This window comes from Equus przewalskii, chromosome 1, assembly GCF_037783145.1.
Source record: "Equus przewalskii isolate Varuska chromosome 1, EquPr2, whole genome shotgun sequence".
Lineage (NCBI taxonomy): Eukaryota > Metazoa > Chordata > Mammalia > Perissodactyla > Equidae > Equus > Equus przewalskii.
Genome location: NC_091831.1, coordinates 82,068,416 through 82,092,050, shown reverse-complemented (window position 1 = coordinate 82,092,050; position 23,635 = coordinate 82,068,416). Strand labels below are relative to the sequence as shown.

Sequence of the window (23,635 nt, the reverse complement as noted above, 5' to 3'; positions counted from 1 at the left end):
TGTGGGAATGCCTTCACTCTCTGAATTGCCTCCCACTGGGAAGCATTTCTATACTTCTGTCCTTCAAATTGCTAATTCTGTCCTCCATGATATCAACTCTATTATTCAAAGACTCCAGATTTTTGTTTTTCTCATTCATTGTGTTTTTCATCTGCAACATTTCTGATTGGTTTTGCTTTATAGTTTCCATCTCTTTTGTGAAGAATTTCCTTTGTTCATTAATTTTATTCCTGATTTCATTGAGCAGTCTCCCTGAATTTTCTTGTAACTCATTGAGTTTTTTTGTGATAGCTATTTTGAATTCTCTGTCATGTAGACTGATAATTTCTGTGCCTTCAGGATGGATTTCTGGGTGCCTGTCATTTTCCTTCTGGTCTCAAGTATCAATATACCTCCTCATATTATTTGGTGGGGTGGATTTGTGTCTTTGCATGTTGGTAGTGTCTGGTCTCAGATTCCACCTGCCACCACTGTTGTAGGGCAGGAGCTGTGTATTCTGTGCCTGCTGTGATCTCTGGTGTCTATGCCTGTCTTTTGGAATCTATGCTGACAGGGCCTATCTGCGATTGCCCACTCGCAGCTGCTGCTTTGCTATGTATGTACAGGTGCTCTGGCACAGATCCCTTGCTGTGGCCAACCGTCCAAGCTGGAGTGGCAGGTGGGGGAAGGGGCTCTTTCTTTTGTGTCCACAATCCTGGGGTCATTCTTGCTCTGCCCTCACTCTCTGCCCTCCTGGAGTGCTGGATTGATGAAGACACCCCCACAATAGCTTGATTTCCTTTGTGTGGAGCTTTCCCATGGCTGGGAGGCAATTCAGAGAGTGAAGGCATTCCCACAGAGAGCCACCCTCCTGCCTCTCCTCTCAGGGTCGCGCACAGTCTCGCACCCTAAGTTGCTGCTGGGCAGAGAGAAGAGATCCCCTGACTTCCTTCTACTTCCTCTGGGGGAGTCCAGCACCTCCACCTTCAGACGTATGGCTGTGTGGGTCTCTCAGACGTCTGTTGTGTTGTGTGACTGTCCTCTGTTGGTTTATGAATGTCCTTTTTGTTGTATATTATGGGGGAGAGTCTAAGGGAAGAGCTCACTTTGTTATGATGACGTAACTCAGGCTGTTTATCTTTTATTTGGAACATTGAGTCTATTTACATTTAATGTAATTGATGATGTTTTTAGTTTAAATCCATCTTAATGTCTACTTTTTGTTTGAAATGTCTGTTATTTGTTCTTTCTTTTCTATTTCAATATATTATCAATTATTTTAAATTATTCTCCTTCCCTTCTATTATCTTTTATTATGCTTTTAGTGATTACTCTAGAAATTACAACATGCCCATTTGCTTTATTAGAGTCTAATGTAAATTAGCCCTTTTTCCCAAATTTGTAATTAAAGAAACTTAGAATGCTTTGTTTCATTTACCCTATCCATCTCTTTAAAAGAATTTTTATGTATTTTAATTCTTCATGTTTTAAAACTCCCATAATTTATTATCACTATTTTCCAACAGCAAATATTCATTTAGATATAGTAACGTATGTACCATTTTCACAGTTTTTCATTCATTCCAAAGTTTCATGCTTCAGTACACAATCATTTTCATTCTACCTAAAAACCTCATTTAGTGTTTCATTTAGTGCAGTTCTGCTGGTGTTGCATTCTCTCAGTGTTATTCATCTGAAAACGTTTTAATTTGTCTTTATTTCTGAAGGATATTTTCACTGGGTAGAGAAGTTGAGTTTGGCAGTTATTTTCTTCAGGTCTTGAAGATGTTGTTTCATTGTCTTCTGATCTCTACATCCTCACTGTTCTTCCTTTAAAGACAATGTGACTTTTTCTCTCTCTTTTTGAATGTTTTCTTCTTGGTCTTCTGTTTTGCAGTTTTACTATGATTGGCTTACATATGATTTTCTTTGTATTTTTCTTGTTTCAGACTTGTAGAATTTCTCGTCTATGGTTTGATGCCTTTCATCCATTTGGGGAAGTTCTCATTAAATTTTCATTTATTGCTTCTGACCCATTCTTTCTCTCTTCCCCTTTGAGATTCCAATCACACATATGCTAGATGCTTTCTGCATATTACATCTGTATCTAACTCTCTATTGTTTTTATATTTCCGTACTTTCATCTCATCATATTTTAGCAAGGATATTTCTTCACGTTCACTCATCTTCTGTTCAGTTGTGTCCACTCTGATGCTAAACTCACCTATGGAGTTTCCAATTTCAATTAATTCATTTTACAGATTTAGAATTTTTATTTGGTTATTTTTCATAGAGTCCATATCTCTTATAAAATTCTCCATATTTGATTTTTTAGACTGCATTACTTACATTATTTTAAGGTCCATGTCTCATGACTCTAATATCTTTACATGTGGGTATGTTTCTATTGTCTATTTTTCTATTGGTCCTGTTTATGGGCACATCTAGTAATTTCTGCTTGACTGCTGAACATTTTGTATGAAAATTCTTGATTAGAGGCTTTGGATAATGTGATCCTTCTCCAGAGAGGACTTTCTTTGTCATCTGCTTGTATTTGGAGTAGGGACCGATCACCATAACGTCCTCAGACGTTAAGCTCATTGGAAGTTGGGCTTCAGCTTTGTAAGGGTTGGTTTATTTCTAGCCTTCCTTTATCCCTGTGGTGCAGCCCTTCAGAGCTCCCACGTCAAAACCCAAGTTCTGTTAGTTTCTACAAACTGAGGCTGCTGGAAGCTTGACTTACCTTCTCAGCCTCTCAGCCCCACACTGCTTATGAATCAGCAGCTACTTAAAGGGGAACATCAATGCATAAAGCTGGGCTTATTTCTCTTTACTATACTACTTTGGGGCTCTTATTTCCTTATGTTCTGGTTGCCTTGGTGGGCCTGAACTCCAATTTTTGTCTCCCTAGCCACCTGAGAGTTCCAAAAGCTCTGTTAAGGTTCCCTGCTTCTTAGCCGCCTCTTTCTGCTCAGCTTCTCAGCCTCTTGTGCTATTTGCAAACTTGCAGATTTCTCAAGGGAAAATGAAAATGCACAGATATTGGGCATTATGCACATCTCAGTGAGGTTTCTTTCTCTCCAGGATCTTGGCTCCTTAAGTCTTGGCTCTCTTGGTTGCCCTCTGCTATCTTAAAGCAGATTATTCAAATATAGCTTTTATAGTTGTTCTTGGGAGGAAAGCTTATCTGCTACAAGCTAGTTCATCATACCTGGAAGTGGAAGTGTATGAATGTGTATGTGAGTGGATCAGCATAAGCGAAGTCTTTATTCATGAGGTTGTGATTGACTTGGCCAACAAATCCTGTTGGTGTTATTTCCTCTGGTAATTGGTCAGAGTAGAGAAGTCCTTATCTAAAATAACAACTGTCTTTAAACTGTGACTGGTTTTCTTTCCTCTCCAGGATTTTGTGTCATGTATTGAGAACTACAGAAGAAGAGGACAGGAGCTATATGCCTCTTTATACAAAGATCATGTACAGGTAAGAAACACAACAGTTTCTTTCTCTACTTAGTAGACTGGAATCTATCTTGAACCTAAAATAAAGAATCAGAAGGCCCTTTGGTTTAAGTGCTAGACTGCCTAAGTCAATAGTTGGTCATCAACAATTCAGTCCTTCTTTCATGACCTGTGCGCTGGACCTATTCTTCCAGCAGCTGATGAGACAGACAGTCTGTCCATCTGCTCATCTCCTCATTCATCCACTAGTAAAGAGGTATTGAGAGCCCCAGGTGCCTCAGACCCTTTGTTAGGAGCTAGGGGTACAATTGTAAACACAGCAGATATGGGCCTCCCTCTCAGATAGCTTCACTATAAAAAACAGACATATATTAAATAACTGAACAAAGAAATAGATCATTATATCTTTTGATGAGCAATAGACATGACAAATACAGGTGACAATGAGAGATTATAATGGGGAAAGAATTTAATTTGGGCAGACCTGAGGCCCTCTCTAACGAAGTGACCTTTAAGTTGAGATGTGAAGGAGGAGGAGGAATACGGGCTAAAGTATTTCGAGGAAGGGTTTTTGGCTAAGTGGAGGGCATATATGTGAAGCTCCTGAGTCAGGAAAGAGCTGGATGTCATCAATTAACCGGAAGAAGAGGAAGTAGCAGCCGGGAAGGAGCAAGAGTTGAGCTGGGGCTGGGGCAGGCAGAGTTGCTGCCACCTTAGGGTTTTTGCGTTTTATCCTAAAGACAACGGGTTGCCACTAATGAGGGCAGGTTTGGATATTTAAAAAACCTCTCTAGGCCTGATTTCTGTACTGTCTAAGTAAACAGCACTGGCTGTCATGCCCGTGAGAGGAAGCTCAGGTCTCCCTACGACCTAAGCCTCAGGGTTCCGTCTTTGAGATGGGATAATAACCCCTAACTGTGAAGATTAAGAGCAACTGTGAAGCACCTAGCCAGTGGCTGGCAGAGCATAGATATCCTGTTTGTGGCTATGGAATGGCTGCGAAGCGAATTTTTAGTTGGTGTTACTGTTGTTAACAAAAATTTTTGAAAATGACTGCTGATAATAGAACACGACGTGTTGTATTAAAAGCTTACCATTTATGTTATTTACTTACAACTTCTCTGTTCCAAAGCCTGTGCTGGCTATAGGAAAGGTGGAGATTATAATGGCCCTGCTCTGCCTTGAAGCTTCTTAAAACTCAGTAGAGGGACCAAAAGTAAAGAAATAGCCACAAACAGGGTGATGAGGCCAATGCTAGGATGTTGTGCTACGAGGAGAGGAGCGGGGTGGTGTAAGGCACGAGTAGGTGTGCCTGGGGTGGCGTGAGGGGTCAAGGAATGGTGAAACAGTTGTGCCCAAGTATGGGAGGGATGACATAGGCTCTGATCAACTTAAGTCGAGTAAGCTGGTCTAAGTCCCTCCATATCAGTTCGTTTGGGAGCCCACAACATGCCCCTGACAATAGGGATCCATGAGCTGTGCAGCCTGCACTCCAGAAACACACAGTCTAGCAACATCCCCTCCCAGGCTATCCTATGAGCAAGGAGGGGGCAGTTTTTCAGACATGGCAGGGGTGGGACAGGAGGTTTGGGGGTGTCCAGGCCATGCCACTGTCAAAGCAATCAGTGGGCACACCTTTTTTCTCCAACTGCTCAAGCTGGTCTTTCACAGACTGTCAGTTTGGTGAATGGCTTCACCAGAAGCATCCACCCCACCCCAATTTTGCTGACTGCCCTTCACAGCTGCGCTGGTGCCTTGCTGGCTTATTTGGGTGGTATCCATGCCCCTGGGACAGGCTCTGACACATCGGTGCCCCACCCCTTGTAGTCACCGAATTCTTTCAGGACTAGCAATGTGGCTAATAAGTTCAGTTGCCAATGGGGGAAAAATACGATGAGTTGTTTAGGATTACATCCTTTATTTACGGACATCTTCATCACACTTGCTCCATTTCAAGGCAGAAGATGTTTATCTATACTTTCAAATCAGCGTCCAGTCAAGGGCGTGACCATTTCTCTTCTTGTGGAAGAGCCTGGCCAATTTGGTCCCGGCCAGGAGAGATGTGCCCTGAGGTACTTCATGAGTTTCTGCTGAAATTTGTGAGGTGGAAAGTTCACATAGGAAGGACAGAGCCTTGGCAGAGGCGCTGAGCCAGCAGGAAAGGATCCAGCCTTCTAGAACATTGGCCTGGCTTATTTTCAGCAGCGGGGCCTGACTGGGTCTCAGAGAAAGTTGTACAGGGTTTTACTGGTGATTGAGGTATTTTTGAGAAAATCAGCATTTTTAAGCTAATCCATAAAGATACCTTCCAAGTATTTAAATATTTAAGAAAGGTTGTTTTGATGTTTAAAGGAATGCAGAGGTAATCACCGTCTGCAGAGATAATGGGGTCTGGCACATTCACCTGCTTTTTTTAAGGGGCAGTATGCTTTCCCAGTGCAGGCCCTGCTTCTCTTGCAGAAAAGACAAGTCCAAATTCTGGACAGGAATCAGCCTTGTGAAATCTGCCACGTTCTTCAGGGACAGCTTGTCCCACGTGCACTCAGTGAACTCCTCCCACAGCGGGGGTGATGACGAGGTTCAGGGGCCCCAGCCAACAGGGTTCCCAATAACCAGCCAGGAAAGACTTCTCTAGTGGCATTTCACCCACAACAGAGAGGCGGCTGGAGACGGCACCACAGCAGGACCAGATAACATTAGCCGGTGCCCTGGAATTTAACCTAGGGATCACCATGTTCCATCATTCTATCGCCAGCAAATTGGGCCGTTCTCATGTTCAGTCTCTCGAATTACTTGTCACTCCAAAAGTACTGGGGAAATCACTCGCCTCTGCTCTGACCCTGCCCACATTCCCCTTGCCTTTTCCAAGTTCTATTCGTGCTCTTCTCTGCCGTGCAGCTGCTCTGGGTCTGCCCTGTTCTGTACCCAGACCATCCTGTTCTTGTATCGAGTCCTCATCATAATTTACAGAAATGCCTCATTCTGTCTATGCTATTTTTGAAAAGCCAGTCTTTACTAGTGAAAGCTCTTTGCAAGATGCCTGCCACCCCAGAAATGGCCTTCCTTTTAGCGTGTGAGGGGCAGTGTTCCGTCACACTCTCTTCTCAGCTCCCCAAGGACCAACAGCCTCATTCCATTTCTTGCTCAGTCTCTATATATCCACTAAGTTTTTGTCATAGCTCTTTCAGATGCAAGTATCCGAAACTCAACTCAAACTGGCTTAGGCAAGAAATGAAATGTTTTGTGTTATTGAAAAATCCAGGGGAAGAGCAGGCTTCAGGAAGAGCTGGTTCCAGGTATTTGAACTCTGCTCTAAGGAATCTGTCTCTTCTCTCTTTCTTCTCTTTCTTTCTCTCTTTCACACAAACACACACACAACACATGTTCACACAAACATGCACACACAAATGTGTGAGATTACTAATACATTTGAGGCACAGGGCACGTGGATGAGGGAGCATGTGAGTCTGAAGTGAAGCCATCCTCTGCTCCCCCAGCTGTACATCCTGGCACTAGACAGGCATCGTGTGAAGGATGGGGAACCATTTTCTGACTTGCACAAAGGTGCTGTCTCATGCTGAGCTACATGCCTGTAGGCTGTATCTGAACCTGGGGGACCATTTCTCCTGATGCACATAAAGGTGCCCTGGGGCTGGGGGATCGGGGGCAGCCCAGAATGTGTACACATCCACCCATCTGTGCTGTCTCCTCTGTATGGGCTCCAGAGAGCACCATTCCCAGTCCTGGAGAATGATGCTCACCAGCCCATCCTATGACCATTTGTCACCATGTGGATTAGCCAGACTTAGGCCACATTCAACCTTGAAGCTGGGGCCAGCATTGGCCCCACTGAAGTAGCGGGGAAGGGCGTTTGCCCAGAGGAAAATCTCAGTGATGCTACCCAAGGGTTTCCATTCAGCCAAAAATCACAGCTCCCTCTGACACACCAGAATCCCAGCCTCTATGTCCCCATCATGGCATTTGGCCCACTCAAGCTTTGAACTGAGAGAGGACCTTTCCTTGTGTGGAAACACGGCCACTACAGAGCACCTTGCAGGGGTGAGAACTCTGGGCTGTTGTCATTTCATCATCTCAGGTCCTCTGTCCTTGGACCACAGGCAGCTTTCTATCATGGACTGAACCATCCTTCCTCTCTGAGGGGTCTCCCTACTGACGCACGTCTGTCTGGCTGCAGATATTGCAGACGACACACGTGCCCTGTGATGAAGACAGGCAGCCGTGGACGTCCAGGTTGCCTAGGGGGAGGCTTGGGTGGAGGGGGTGCTCTTAAATGACTAATTTGAAACCCAGGGCGGACAACCCGATAGCTCAGGATCGTTCATTCTCTATGAAGCTCAGTATGTTACGACAAATGCAGAGACAATCTCCAGGGAGCTGAAATATTTCCCCGGAATAAGCCTTCATTTCAATAACCAAATCTCTGTGAATGGCTGTGGACAGTCGTTGTTCTGGAGTTCCTATTGACCAATCATAGTACTGTGTAAAATGCGGTAACTCTTTTGGATCTGAATTTAAGAACTGTGGAGAAACAAGACCATCTTGTTTTGAAATAAGATTTGCTCTATTCACAATAATAATACTAATTGCTCCAGCTGGGGAAAGGACCACATAAAACTCTTGAAAATATTGTCTCATTTGATCCTTACATAAGCTCACGGGTTTATTATTATGGTAATGTTATTAGCCAAATCTGACTGATGAGGAAGCCAAGCCTCCTTCGGAGGAAGCTGCTGGCGAACAGCAGGAGAGTGATGACCACCTGGGTCCATCTGATGCCAAAGACCGTGTGCTGAGCACTACACCATCCGTCACAGTTCATGGGAGTTTTCAGGTTCTGAGAACAGCTTATCCATTCCTAATGGCCCAGATTTGCAGCACCTAGATCTCAGCCCGCCAGTTTTTGAAATCAGGAGTTCATAAAATGATACAAGCCCCCTGGGAGAGGCATCTAGCACGCAGGCTTAAGCAAAAGCTTTGGAATCAGACAGGCTGGATTCACATCTCAGCTCGGTCACCTGGCGGTCCCTGGAGAACCCACCTCTCCCTGCCCAAGCTTGGTTTCTTCATGAAGATAATAGAAATTACTTACTCACGGTGCTACTGGCTGGAGGAAATGAGACAGAGCAGGTGAGGGGCTCAGCTTAACCCAGGATGACGACTTTCTTTCCCTTTATGTTAAGTTTATCAGACCTATGCTTCTTTACACTTTTACATGTCTGCTTTCTAAAAAATTGAAATTTAGAGCAAATACCATCAAATATTCAAATAATTGCAAAAGTGCACGCTGCAGACAAAGCTGATTCTATTGTCCGAACTGAGTTGAAGTATTTCCTTGACAGGTGATGTATGAAACCGACGTGGCATATCAAAGTCATTTAGGGGTGTCGATGTATTTTACAGAGGGTTTCAGTTATGCTCTAGCAGAACGTATAACAGTCAAGGGCCACATATGCAAATTCTGAGGATTTCATAGCTATTGGGGGGATTATTTTCATTAATATCAGAAGTTTAGCTTCTGTGAACATTCTATAATCCTTGAAACTGCTTTCTTCTCCTGGCCTCATCCCGGCTCCAGAGAATACACTACATACTCTCAGGATGCTCCGGGCTCCTATAGGGGGTTATTGTTCTCAAGCAATTATTGATCTGTTCACCCCAGGAGGTTTGGGTCCAGGCCTTTGGGGAAATGTGTCCAAAAGTGACACTGGACTTCTGCTTCCCAGAGGCAGAGATGTGGTGACATCAAGGCAGCCAACGCCTGGGCCAGGATCCAGGAGCAGCTGTTTGGGGAGCTGGGCTTGTGGGGCCAGAGGGCAGAAGGCGCACCTTGCTCCCGGTGGGAACTGGACTGGAGAGAAGGACCCAGTCGCATGAGGAAACGCATCAGACGCTTGTCTCCGCTGGAGGCCCTGAGTGCAGACAAGCTCAAGGTAAGAGTTAGACACAGCAAGTCAATGACGCCACCAGGCAGGAAATGCGTAGGGCAGCGTCGCCTTAGCTTGTCCATCTCACGTTGTTTTCACCAGGATTCTGCCCTGTGTGCTGTGTGCTTTGGCGTGGGCAGGTGGGAGACGATGTATGCAGTTAAATGTGAGAGGGCTGTAATTTATTTTTGATGCTGATTAATAGAAGAAAAGACTCACTAACCCTCCCAGGGACATAGAAGGGACGCTATGCTACAGCCTGAATGAATGAATAAATGAGTGAGTGAATGAGTAGGTGTGTGGTTCGTTTCTATACCACCGACCCAGTACCACACTGACATCTACAGAAGTCCAGTGGAATAATCTGGACGTCAGGGTTTGGAAAGAGCCATGTGATGGCCATTGTCTGCTTGCAAGGGTTATTTGTCATGGAGCAGTGAAAACCAGCACTGCTGTGGGCATTATTGCACAAGCAAATCCTGTGACAAATTTTACAGTGCAAATATCCTGAACTCAGCTATTTCTGCAGGCTTGAGCTGGTGACCCAACAACACTGAGGCCGTGTTGGATCCCCAGGCGATGGAATCTGGGCTGTCCCTGGGCTAATGAGGCTTAACTCTGCGTCGTCAAACTCGCATTTTTGCCTTTGTAAGGATGGGGACCAGTTAGATTCATTTGGTAGTGGATGTAGAAATCTGCTGATAGTTTCCATGTCCTCATTGCACAAGCCTGATTTAAGGTATTCTAGAAGGCAGCCTTCCAAACACCGGAACACTAAATAGTTCCTTTCACATTCATCCCGAGTTGCAATGTTGGGTTTCTTCTCCAGCCTGTGATCTCAGAATCTTTATCCATGTTAAATCCTTTATAAAACCTGATGAAAAAATTGTATTTCATTTATTCAGTAGACACTTGAATTTTTAATGTATTGTCAATAAACATTTTGTGGTACATAGTGTTTTTCCCTTAATACATTTCTTAGGAAATGGAGGCAGAAAAAGTAGCCTGCCCACTGTGCTGGGGACACAGCCGAAGCTTGGCTATGAAACCTGGTCTCTGGTCTCTCGGACTGTCCAGCCCCAGATCCTGTCGCTGGTCCCCTCTCCAGGGTGGCTCAGACCACAGATATCCAGGGTACTATCTAATCCCACGCTGGCATCATCTTTGGTAGTTACTGTAAATCTTCCTTAATGGAAGATTGTGGCTTTTTTCCCCTTTGACTCAGGAACATTAATACTTGGTCCTTTAGGATTTAGCGTTTCTCTCCCCTTTCATCTGGGCCTTGAGTGTGCGAGTAATTTGAAGGGGTCACATGTGTGTGTGTGTTTGTGAATTTGTGGAATGGGGGGAGGGATATATATCCAGGATTTAATTTCTCTTTTCGCTGGTTTTATTTCAGGACAGCCAAGACAGAAATGGTGATAGCTCTCAGACAAATGCTGAAAATCAAGGTATTCCGTTTATCTATCTTTTATTTAATATTTATACCAATTCTCGATTTTTTTGGGACATCTTCTTAAAGATATAAAATTAATATTTTTGAGGAAGGAAATGCTGCGAGCCTAGAGTAGGCAGAGCGAAGACTCTTTCCATCACTGTGCTCTTTGGAACAAGGAGGAATCGATTCCAGACCTAGACTCTCCGTTAGGGGGAGAATTCTCTATGAAGGTTGCAACAAGAATTTTTTCAGGGGAACTATCTTGTAAATTTGCTACATCGGGGAAACCTTAGAAGTGTCCCCAAACAATGCAGATACATGTTCAGTAAGGGACCCAAAACACACAGGAGGAAAATAAAGTGTTTCAGAGTAAAAATGGATGCAATAGATATTTAATAATTTTATACTGAGCTCTCTGACTATGAAAGTGACAGCTACAATAGTCATTATTATTCCCCAAATTAAGAAAAAGTAGTTTGAATCTTTTTTTTTTATGTGTATGCTTACTCTTTATTTGTGTAATTCTCATGGAAGAATTTGGTTGAGTTGATTTGCTGAAAACCCAGGGTTTATTTTCAGAGGTTATTTTGGCTTCAACACATCCAAATACACACACACAAATACCCACATAGACACACACAGACACACACAGACACACACACTGTATTTCAGATTTTATGTGTTCTGCCAGTGTCTGCCTTGTGCTTCAGACACTCCCTATCTGTGAGTTTCATTGCATCCTAGGCTGCAGCTATGTCATCTCCTTAACCCAATGACAGCTCGTTAGCTCTGATCAAACGTGTCTCACTTGGTGCCTTAGTACTGGAACTTGCGTTGAGCTTGTTATCTTGCTGGCCTGCCCTAACACAACCCAGACACGAGGACCTTGGGCTTTGATCCCGCCCGGGTTGATGTGGACTTCCGCTGCGGCACAGTATGTGGGATACTGTTGTAATGCCCGTTTGCTTCTCTTCTCTCCACCCCAAGCCCACTAACTCTAAGCTCAGAGCAATGGCCTGCTCTCCCTCACAGAGGGGGTGGCTGTGGAGAGTGCGGTGGTGGAGGGTATGTGCTGCTTTGTGGACTATGGCCATGGCTGCTTAGTCTCCTGGTGCCCAATATGGAGAGCCCCTGGGGACCTAGGACCCAGGCCTCCTCGGTGTTTCCAGCATGGAGCCCCCTCCCCAGTAGGGAGCTCAGTGAGGGGAGAAGCGGTCCCCTGTTGTCCACCATGCCTTCCTGGGGGCCTGTGTCTACACAGTGTTTTCCCTTGGTGGGGGAAAGCCTGTGACTCTGTCACCAAGAGCAGCAGACACTTTCATTCATCCAGACGTGAGACTCCCAGCTGGGGAGGGGGTCAAAGAGATGAACTTCTTGGCACAAAGGAAGTGACCAGTAGCCCCTTGACTTCACAGTCCTGTGCAAAGTGCCTGCTCCGGGCAGGTGAACACCCAGGACAGGGTGGGGGAGCAGGATCTAAAAATCCACCCAGGTGTGTGCTTAGCTGGCACCCACATGTCCATGTGCAGGAACGCGTCCATAGAAAATAAGTCTTGATGTGCTCGCAGATGATGGTGGCACAGAGCATTCGTGGGAGTCCAGAGATAGAAAGCATCTGTAATTCTAAAAAATAGGAGATGAGTTAGGTGACTATGAAATAGACACATCATAGATTATTACACGGCCGTTTCAGCTGTTTTCTAGAACTTTTAATGGAATCAGAAAGTGCTCATGATGTAATCTTGAGTGAAAAAAATAAGAGAAAAGAAAAACTACAAGTGCACTATAATTCCTATCATGTCAAAAATTACATGTGTGTGCATGCATATACACGTGTGTACAGAAAAGATACCAGAAGTAAATAAACCAAATTGTGAACAGTGAGGACGAACAGCCTAGAGATTAAAAGCTCAGACTCTGGACTCAGTGACATGGTTCAGCTCCCGCTTCTAGTTCTTAGCAGCCATATGACCCTGAGCAAAGTGCTTCGCCTCTTTCCGTTTTCCCATTTGTAATGTGAGGATGAAATAGAATCCACAGCCTAAGTAGGACTAGATAAAAAAATGTCGTGTGAAGTGCCCAGCACAGAGAAAGTGCTCACTAAATGGGAACTGTTAGTAAGAGCACCATCTCTGGGGTCAAGGGTGAGGTTTATTTTATTTCTCACAATTTCGTGGATTTTCCAAGATGTTTACAACAAGAAGATAGTGTTTCTGCAATTGGAAGAAAGAAGCCCACTCTCTTAAAAGAGTAAACAAAATGGAGCTCAGGAAAAGCAAATGCTGGCTGACCCCCCAGGACACTGCTTTGCCGGTTAATGAGGGTGAATTTGGCAGTGTGGCTCTGTGGTCACCCTAGAGATGCAGAGCAGCCAGGCCCGGGCATGCCTTCCAGAGCAACTAGAGCCAAAGATGTGTTCACCACGCTACTGGATCAGAGGGCTGGTGTCCACTTTAGAATCAGTGAGGGACGTGCTGGGATCCACACCATTCACATCTACCCTGGAACCACGCAGCTCCTCCCAGCGACCAAGGCCCAGGCTGCGCCCCAACCTGCTGATGGCAGGCGGCTCATGCCAAAACCGTGTGCCCCTTTATGCCACTGCAGATGAACTGACACCAAAGGAAGCCGAGAGGCAGACAGACGAGGTGGCGGGAGACTGCACTCAGCTGACGTTCTTCCCTGCCTTGCACGAAAGTCTGCACTCCGAAGACTTCTTGGAGCTGTGTCGGGAAAGACAAGTTATCTTACAGGAGCTTCTTGATCACGAAAAGGTAATACGGCTGGCCCATCACGATTATTCTTTAAAGACGATCAGCCAGGAGAAAAGAGGTGATATCTTTCTTCACCGTAGAAAAATCAGTGAGCAAAACGAGCAGGCGTGCTCCTAAGTCCGTGGGCCCACAGCGAGGGTGTTAGTGGAAGCTCACGTGCTCTGCATCGAAATACTTCAAAGACATAAATCAAGCTACTAAGCTGCTAAATGAAATATGCTTTAACTTCCTGTGTTGACCTTGATAATAACGTGGGAAGCGAGTTTCAGATTTTGTAGTTCAACACCCAGGCCCCCTGCCGGTAGCCTGACCACCTGAGGGATCCATCTCACACCTTGAGGGGCCCTGGTGGATGTGGTTGGATGCCTGACACATATGTCTCAGCTGTCCCCACATCCTTCACCTCTCAGGCCTGGGGTAAGCACACCCGTGGCCCTGTAGCCCTCAAAAGGATGGACCTGGGGGTGAAGTGCGCACGGGCCAGGAGGCGGGCGGGGGCGGTTAGGGGGGAAGTCCACGCTCTGGCATGCCTGGAGCCGGGATGGGGGATCCAAGGTTCTCAGTGTGCATGTCCTCTTGGTGTGACTCAAGGAGGGTCAGAGGGGTCTCCCTAAAGTATGGGCCCAGCGGAGGGCCCCTCTTACCCAAGTCTAAGGAAGGTGTGGAAGGTGAAGCACAGTCTTAGGGTAAAACAAGCCTGAGTTCGAATCCCAACGTGGCCACATACTAAATGGCGTGTTGTCTAACCTACATGAGCCTCAGTTTTTCTTGTCTTTCATATGAAAGGTATTGCAATCATTTCACAGAATTCTTGTAAGGCTTAAAAGGGATGATGGAAACAAAGAGACTAGCTCAGAACCAGGCATGTGTGGGGCTCTCATTAAAAACGAATTCTCTGCTCTTTCCAAAGGTTGAGTGGTTTAGGGCTGGGTGGACCTCAGGGTCTCATGGGTCAACTCTTCTGTTTGGGATGGAAGTGAAGGAGATGCCCCAGCAAAACAGAGGAGCAGGCAGGGCCTGGCAGGCAAGCCATGCAGGGACTCCACAGAGATGAGTGTGTGAGCGCCCAGGGCTAGTCCAGCCGCAGGTGGACGAGAGTGGGTCTGAACTAAGGGCCACTGGGTAAGCAGCCTAGACTTCCAGGAGCAGGGGACAAGCTCAGAGAGCCTGTGATGAGCATGAGCAAGGTGCTGAAATGGAAGTGTGTCCTTTCCAGGGGCAAATCCTCACAGAGACTCCTGGAGGGGGTTAATTTGAGATTTGCTCCTTCCAGGGGTTGGACAGAGTGGGTTGGACATGCCTTGGCCAAGTGGACTGCTACAGAGCTTTTGACTAGTTGCTTAGCTTCTTTCGGATTTGGGTAACAGTTTAAGCAACACTATCCTGTAACAACTCTGTCCTTACACCTGCTTAACCCAAAGCCTCCGGACAGGGAGCCAATTTGCAAGTCCCCAGCATGCCTCACCGCCATACCCTCCCGCCTGCTGGTTCGTTTACCGGCGGTGTCCCGCCGCCGCCCGCTAGACTCCAGCAGCCACTCGCTGAAGCCGATCCTCCCCGCTCCCCACTCTGAGACCTGGAGAACTCGTCCCTCCCTCTCCACCTCCCCCTGCATCCCCTCCTGCCCTTGCTCCTGGCACACAGGCTCACCTCCACCCTTCACCTGTCTGCCTCTTTCACTGCACGCATGGACCTTGATGGAGACCCCCAGGGGCCTAGCCGCAGGCTGGCCTGGGAGCCATTCAGGAAACACTGGGGAACCAAGACCTTGAATTCACGTTCGCTTTATTTTGATTATGGAAGTAATGTATGTCTACTTCTGAAATTTTACAAAATGGATATTAAAATATATATGTAACATATACAGACACACATGTGTGTGTGTATCCGTAATATCCAGCTGCTGAGGACTAACAGCTGATAACCGTTTGCACATATCGTATATCAACATGTTCATATGGGTAAGTGGATACTCAGTAAATGCCTAGTCAATTGAAAAACACAGCTAAGAGATCAACGCTTTCTTACTATAAACTCTTTCCTCTGTCTTATGCCCTTAAAGGATTGTGTAAAGCAGTGATTCTCGGCAGGGGGCCAACTCTGCCCCCCAGGGGACGTTTGCCAATGTCTGGAGGCATTTTTACTTGTCATGACTTGGTGGGCAGAGGCCATGGATGCTGCTACATGTCCTACACTTCTCAGGACAGCAGAAAATAATTATTCAGCCCCAGATGTCTATAGTGCCAAGGTGACAAACCCTGATACGAAGGTGCATATTAAGCAGATATCAAGTCCTAGCACCCCTTCCTGCTCTCCTCACGGGGTAAGGAATTAGCGGATTATATGTTGTCTCCATGCTGGTTCTTTCCGTCGTTCGATAAGAAGAGAGCAATGGCAATGCTTTGGTTTCATTTGGTATATTAATTTTCTATTGCTGCCATGACGAATTACCACAAACTTAGTGGCTTAAAACAACACACATTTATCTTATTTATTTATTATTTAATATTAATATGATATATTAATATTATTATGAAATATTATTATTTTGAATCTGCTTGCAAGCTTGTTCAGGTGTTGGCAGAATTCAGTTCCACGCTTCTGTGGGACTCAGGCCCCTGTTTCTTTGCTGGCTGTCAGCCAGGGGTCATTCCCAGCTTCTAGAGGCCGCCCCCATCCCTTGCCTTGTGGTCCCCTCCCTGCGACTTCTAAGCCGGCTCCAGCCGGTCAAGTCCTTCTCGCCCTTTGGATCTCTCTGACCCCCTTCCCCCTGTCTCCTCTCTTCCATCGCATCCCTCCCACCAACTCTACTGCCTTCTTCTTCTGTTGCTCAGGGCTCATGGGATTGCATTGGACCCACCAGATAATCCAAGAGAATCTCCCTATTTTGAGGTCTGCTGATTTGTGACCTTAGCTTCATCTGGAAAGTCCCATCAAGCAGCACCTAGATTAGGGTTTGATGGGATGACCAGGGATGAGGCTCTTGGGGGACATCAGTGGACATCTTAGCCTGCCGTATTTGGTATCACTCACGGTCCATACCCCACCTACCCCCTGTCCTCACTTCAAAGGAGAGCCTCCGCGGATGGCCTGACTCCCACGTGCTTCCCAAGGCCGGCCCGGTTGTTCCAGCCTGCCGGGGCTGGGCTGCAGGCAAGGTCTGGAGTTTACAGGCACAGCCCAGAGCTGGCCCCAGCCCCGGCCCATGCAGCAGGTGAACGCCCTTGGTATTTGTCCTGGTCTCTGTGAGTCTTGTTTTTGCTGATTGTCCCACCCAGCAACATTTCCTCAGGGGTCTTTTTGGCGAGTGAGAACCTGAGGCCCAAAGGTGACTGACTTTCCTGGCCCCTGAGAGGCAGGGCAGGACCAGCAGGAGGCTGCTCTCCCATCTCCCCCTGTCTTGTACTTAAACTTCAGCCTTCCTTGGCCTCCGTGTCGCACAGCGGGAAGCTGTCAGAAGTGCCACATGAGCCTTGTTGTGGTAGCAAGGATGTCCGGGCTGTGCAGACAGGAGCATGCGAAGCCCAGCAGGGACCGAGAACAGGAGCTTGGCAGGGGGCCCAAATGAGTGTCAGCTCCCCCGGATGGGAGATGAGCAGCTGCAAGGGCAAGGTGATCCGCGACATTATCCAGACAATTGCTCTTTGCACGAATTGTTTGATTCGTTTCCTTGGGTTGTATTTGCTGCCTCGGGTTTCACGGGAAATTGTGGGAGAGGTTGTTTCCCGTTCAGCCTCAGTTCCTCCAGGGTCAGTGGAACCAAACCACCAGACACACCTGCTCCCTGGGGAAGCAGGTGTAGGAGCAGAGCAGCCAGGGCTGTGGGGGTCAGGCTCCCTGGGGATGGGGTGGGTGGAGGGTACAGGCACCTGTTCCCATTCCCGCCACCCCCACTTACAGCGTGTCCCTGCCCAAAACTGTGCCCGTGCAGGGAGCTCTCACGGGCTGTATCTGCCAACATCTCTGTGGCCATTGCTCTTCACTTAATAGAACTTAGGACTTGTTCTCTCACTTCAAGAAGGAAGGACAAGTGGGGTGGGAACCCTGGTACATAAGCCATGGCCCTGAGGAGCAGGAAAGGGCCTGTCAGAGCAGACGAAGAAGCCCTCCTCTTCAATCCTGGCCCCAGCCAGCCTCCAGGATGCCTTGTGAGCCTGAGGCGAGGAGCTGCAGGCCCTGGGCCGGGGCTGTGCTTGTTGAGAGCTTGGACAACACAGGAGACTCAAGGGTCTGACTGGGCCTCTTGTCCTGCCGTGATGAAGGATGATGAGACAGAGGGTCAGAGTAGACCCCACGAGAGACCTGACCTGCTGGGCTGGGCCTCCTCTAGGAGTTCTGTGACCACTACAAAATGCAACATTTTGTGGGAAAGAAGGAAGTTGCAGGGTTTGGGGCCTGGACTGATGTGTGGTGAAACAAGAGGCCCCCGAATTTGAAGTATGAGGCTGGGAGGAGCAAGGAAGCAGACCCTGGGAGCTCAGGAACATCCACAGGCTGGAAGAGCAGAGTCAGGCCTGGACTAAAGAGCTCTTGGCAGAGCGGGCCCTGGCTGGCCAGTGGGGCAGAGGGGGCCTCTGTGACCTGGCCCCCCTCCACTCCCCACACCTCCACCAGCCAGAGCCTCGCAGCCTCCTGCCCACCCGCTCACTGCTCCCCTGCACCTGGAGGCCTCCTTCTGGGTGAGCCCATCCCGGGGCGCCCATCCCCAGAGCACTCACAGCCCCAGGCCCCCACGGCACTCTGCTCACTCCGCTGCCAGCATCCTCCTCACCGCACGGCTCTGTAATGATTTCTGAGTGGCTCCATATTTCTTTACAGGCGGGGACAGGCTTGAATTCATCCTTGTCTCTCCCTCCTCTGACACATAGCATTTGTGCTCTGGAAAGATCTGCTGAACCAGAGGGCGCAGCTGTGTCAGGAGGCTGTCCACGGGGAGCCAGCCGGGTGTGCTGAGGGGCAGTGTCGGTCGGGGCTCAGGGAGTGGGCAGCCTGCCTGCAGCTGTGACCTGGGTCTTCTCTTGAGCATCTCAGGAACTGGCCAGAGGGGTGGCGTGCCCTGCATGGACCTGGCTCAGGGAGGGAGCCTCTCTGGGAACCGGTAAGGCACGGCTGAGCAGGGACTGGCCGCCATGGCGAATCCACCACCAGCACCAGGGAGGCAGATGGCAGCAATCTGTGCCCAGGAGGGCAGCCTGGCCCAGGGCAAGTGCTCAGCCTGGACTCAGAGCCCCATTCTGCTGTTTGTTTATCGCTGTTATGGGCAAAAATGTCCACAGTTGCATGTCTGGAGCCCTTGCTTTGTGTGCATTTTATCCAACATCTCATCTAGTCTCCCTGAGGCCCTGTGAGGGAGCCTTTATCATTTCCATTTTAAAGATGGCAGAAGCGGGGCCTGGTGGGGCTATGAACTGGAATTGCAGGTATTTCATCTCAGCTCTGTCTTCCTCTACGTTCACGCGGTTTTTCACTCTTTCTACTCTCTCCCTCTGTCCTGGGCAAGTGACATCAGCTGTCCCTTTCAGCCACCTTTCCACTTTGGGCCTTAGGGCTCTTGGCTCCCACTGGGCTTCCTTTGCAACTTTCTGGTTGACGCGCACCACACACAGTGTCTCTGCCTGGGACACGACACGCTGAGCATGCGTGAACCTGCCCGCCTGTACCAGTCTGCACCCCGGTCCACTGTGGCCTTCATCCTCGTCCGCTCTGTTTATTGTCAAGGATAGGAACTGGAATTCAAGGAAGAAAGGATTATTGCACTGGCCCTTGAACCAAGAATGCATTCAAGAGAAGATACAGAAAGTTTGTGTGTGTGCGTGTGCATGTGCACCTGTGCGTGTGTGTGTCGGGGGGTATTGTCTGCATTTCCCGAGCTGGCACTTTCTGCTGTGTCGAGACCGTTGGCAGCAAGCGTGACTGTAAGCTGGGGATTCCCCTGATTCAGATGTCTCCATAGGATCTTTGGAGCCTTGTGCTTTCCCTACATTTCCAAGTGAAAGCACACCCACCACAGGGGTGCGTGGCAGGGGTGCACCCACGCTCAGAAAACCCAGAGCACCTGCCTTACATGGCCGTCACATAAGCTGGGCGGCCGGCCCCACAAGGAGTACCTGGTTCCTCCACTCCAGCCGTCTCAGAAGTGCTGTTTTATGGCCTCTGCTGGACTCAGGCCGGGAGCCTCCAGGACATAACCTCCTTCCAGGCTTCTGGCGGCCCATCCCAGCCGGAGGCCTGTGGGGAAGCGGGCTGACCTGAGCTCCAGGATAGCAGCCACCTAACTCGTTTCTCTGTGTGAACACTGGCGGTCTGGTCGCCGCCAGCGATACCTGGGACAGTAATTATTCTGTGCCACCTCTGCATCATTGGTTAATGATTCCCAGAGCCGCAAATGCATTTCTCTGCAAGCGGTTCTCTGCGACATGAGGAGTGGTTTATTTCGTGCATGTTATTGTGAGCTCTGCCAGCCGCTGAGTGGTTGGGGACGGTCCCTGTCCCCCCTCCATGCAGCTGCTCTCAGAAGTGAGGCTCCGCTTGACAAAATGGGCTTCTAGACCCACTGCGGAGTCAGAACCCAAGTGGGACTTGTTTTGTTGCTGTTCTCTTTCAGCACGTGAAAAACTAAACATTTTTTTTTTTTTCGTGCAAACTCAATGTAAAATATTAGTTTGGCCTCGGTGGAGAGGAATCGGCTAGAAGGGAGACATCATTGCTCTGGATGGCAGAGAGCAGCCGGCTCCTCTCAGGGACTTTGGCTGAGGTCATTTGTGGAAAGGGAAGACGTGTGTTAGCTGTTCCACGCAGTAACCTCCTGGCTGGGAGAACCGCCACGACTGACCCTCTAAACTGCAGAGCTGCACGTGTCATCCCTGCTTACACTTTCCGAGACTCTTTTTGGCACACTTTGTGCACAAGGGCGCTCCTGAGCAGGCCCTCCAGCTTCCCTGGACTCACCTCCCTCACCTTACACGCGGGTGCACGCACACACACACCCCTGACTTTTTACTCTAATTACACGGAACTATTTATGATCTCCAGACATGTCCAGTTGGTTCAAGACTTTGTGCTTAGACCACTCCTCCTCTGTTTTCATCTTCTTAAGTCCTAACTCCAGCCTTGGGGTCACCTCCTTGGGAACCACTTCTCTGACGTCACCTCTGCCCCCCTCCCACCCCGCTCTGTGCCCCCGAGTGCCCGGTTGCTCTTCTTCTCCCTCTCCTGTTAGAGCGTGAGCACCAGGAAGGAAGCTCCATCTCCCTTCGTGCCTGTGTGGGGCACACACTGAACGTTCAGTGCATAGCTGTGAAGGAATGCATGAACGAATGAATGAGTGTGTCGTGAGCAAGATGTGTGTGTGAGACAAAACCTCATCTTTCATGGCCTCACTGGTGTCCATGGGTCCGTTTCTCCATGTGCCCTTCAGATCCTGCGTCACAATCATCAGGGCTGCTTGGTAAATGCAGATTCCAGGGCCCACTCTATATCTGCTGAACCAGAACATCCGAGAATGGAGCCCAGAACATGAACTTTAAAAGCATCCGGGTGATTCTCATACATACTAACTCTTCAAATGAATGCTGAGATCACCAGTCCAGATTTTACAATGTTCGGAGCTGTCCCGGCCAGAAACTCGCTTCAATGGCAAACACTCGTCAACGAACAGATCCTTGGTCCAGGCGGCTCAGGTTGGGAACTGTGCTTTCCACAGTCTTCAGGACTTATAATATGTTTCACGTTACACTGTTGTAATTTCCATCCTTTTCCATCTGGCTCCTAGGCTGGGCAGCTTGGCTGTTTGCCGGCTTGCTGGAGGAAATGACACATACAGGCCTGCAGAGGGCGGCCCTGCTCCTTGTCTCCAGCGGAAAAGATGAGCTGCCAGAAAGAGATGCAGGCATTATATTTCTTCCCACATTTGCCAAATTGATATATAAAAAATAGTATCTCCTTATTGTTTTAATATACATTTCTTTGATCGCTAGTGTCTTTGAGAGCTCTGTCTAAAAATGAGGAATGTAGAAAAAAGCAGAAGCCAGAGTGCCTAGGTAGCCAACATAAATGTAATTTATGTAGTTGCTCTCCTTTTTGACACTTCACTTTTTCTCAGCAGTCTGTGCTTTTTCGGAAACTGAACATGCTCACTCCATATGCTGGTGTGACAGAATGTATTATTAGCAAGATGTAGGCAGGCAGAAGACATATGAAAAGAGAGGTGTGATTCAGATAAGGAGGGCTAAGCCTTTCTTGGCAGTAGATTTGGCATGCAAATATAAGAGAATGTGCGCTGTTGCTGGGTACCTCATACGACACCTCTGCACCTCAGGTTTTCCACCTATAAAATTAGGGCATTGCAACAAATTGCAGACTCATGATGCTGCAAAGAACTTCTGTGAGCCTCTGGTTGACCTTCCCCTTTGGCAGAAGTGCCCACTGAAGCCTGACTGTAGTTGAACATGCTGGCCTGGGTGTCCATGGAATGTTCCAGAAGATTATTGCCCCTCTAACTTCAGCTCTGACCTTTTTGGATTTCCCAACAACCTCTTCCTCCTCACACACGGGGCCAGGTATGGCCACATACTCAGTTATCCACCTATCAGGAGAGGTAATCCATCTTCCAGCCGATCTTAAAAAAATTCTCCTTACGAAGCAGAAGTTCCACTCTTTTTAAAGTGATCGATAGAATCGTGGCGTGAGGGATTTCTTAATCACAAGGAAACTTGGGGATGGAGCCCCCCCCGCCCCCCCCAGGGCTAATTTAAATGGAAGAGCAGGTAATAGTTCACTTGGGTTCATTTTCCAGTTTTTAAAATGCCGTTCTTTTCTAACAGAATCAGTTTTTAAGCTATTACCCCAGCTCTCACCAGACATTTTTCTGTGGTTTGGTTTATTCTGGTTGCTTCCTAATTCTTGCCAAAGGAAAGCACCAGGAGATCACGAGAATGTGCTCTCGCCCCTGCTGTTGGCACCACAGAAGTTGGGCGAGGGTGGGGCATCACGGGGAGGAGAGAGGTTTGGGAGGATTGCGGGCCGGTGCTGGTGCCATCGCTCCATATCTGACCGTGTAAATTTGAGCATGGAGTCTCCTCTGTACAAAGGGATACGAGAAAAAGGTTAAATAGCCTGGCACACCCTCCTCACAGTGCTGGTGGGAGTGTAAATCGGTGCCACCTTGCAGGAGGCCATCTGGCCATAGCTGCTAGAATTTCAAATGCCCATACCCTTGACATGCAATTCTCCTTCTAGGAATTTACCCTTCAGATTTACTTGTGTGTCCAAAGTGACGTATGTGCAAGGATGGTCACTGTGGCATCACTCGTAATGTCAAAACATTTGAAAACAATCCCCAGATCAATAGGGCATTGGTCATAGAAGTTGAGAGGGAATGGTCTGTCCCTATTCATGAGAGTGAGCCAACTCTGTAAGGAGTGATGGGGAAGACTCTCCAAGATGAGCTGTTAAGGAAAAAAAACTAGACGCAGAACAGTAAGTATGTGAATAAGCTATTGTGTTATAAAAATGAACATGTATAAACCATGCTTACATAGTCATTTAATTTCCTTGAAAGAAGATCCTTTAGGAGACGTGAAACTTTTCCCCTGCCCTCTTAGAGTCTGCACCAGGCCTGAGAATTAAGTGGACTGAAGACGGATGAGCAGAAGGAAAGCACACAAATGTTATTTTTATCCGGACATAGCAGCCTTCCCAGGAAGATGAAGACCCAAAAATGTCATGAGACTTGAGTGCTCAGGCTGAACAAGGAGGAGCGATGGTGAAAAAGGAGCTAAAATATCTAGTGGGCACAGGAAGGTCAGCGTGGGTTTGACACGGTCTGTTGGTACAGCTTTCTCTCCGTCTGGACTCCCCGTCTCTGGTGATAAGAATGTTCTTTTTTCCAGGTATGGGGAGGGCATCTTTCACCTGCGAGTTCTAGCTCCTGCGTTCAGGAAGAAAAGGGAGGCCAGGGCACCCGGCTGGTACCAATGTTTTTCCAGTGTCTTTAACTCAAAATGATCCTTATGCTGAAGTGGCGTATTTGGGGCGGCGTA

The 23,635-nt window shown here is 47.9% G+C and overlaps 1 protein-coding gene across 7 annotated transcripts in view; it reads left to right on the top strand.

Annotated features, from left to right (window-relative positions):
- WDFY4 (WDFY family member 4) overlaps positions 1 to 23,635 on the top strand; it is a 301,239-nt gene that overhangs the window by 183,177 nt on the left and 94,427 nt on the right. For all 7 annotated transcript variants that reach the window (XM_070615433.1, XM_070615417.1, XM_070615438.1 and 4 more), the window contains 4 exons: positions 3,383 to 3,460; positions 9,183 to 9,389; positions 10,783 to 10,834; positions 13,429 to 13,595. In XM_070615433.1, the coding sequence (XP_070471534.1) occupies positions 3,383 to 3,460; positions 9,183 to 9,389; positions 10,783 to 10,834; positions 13,429 to 13,595 (504 nt within the window). The remainder of the gene's footprint in view (positions 1 to 3,382; positions 3,461 to 9,182; positions 9,390 to 10,782; positions 10,835 to 13,428; positions 13,596 to 23,635) is intronic.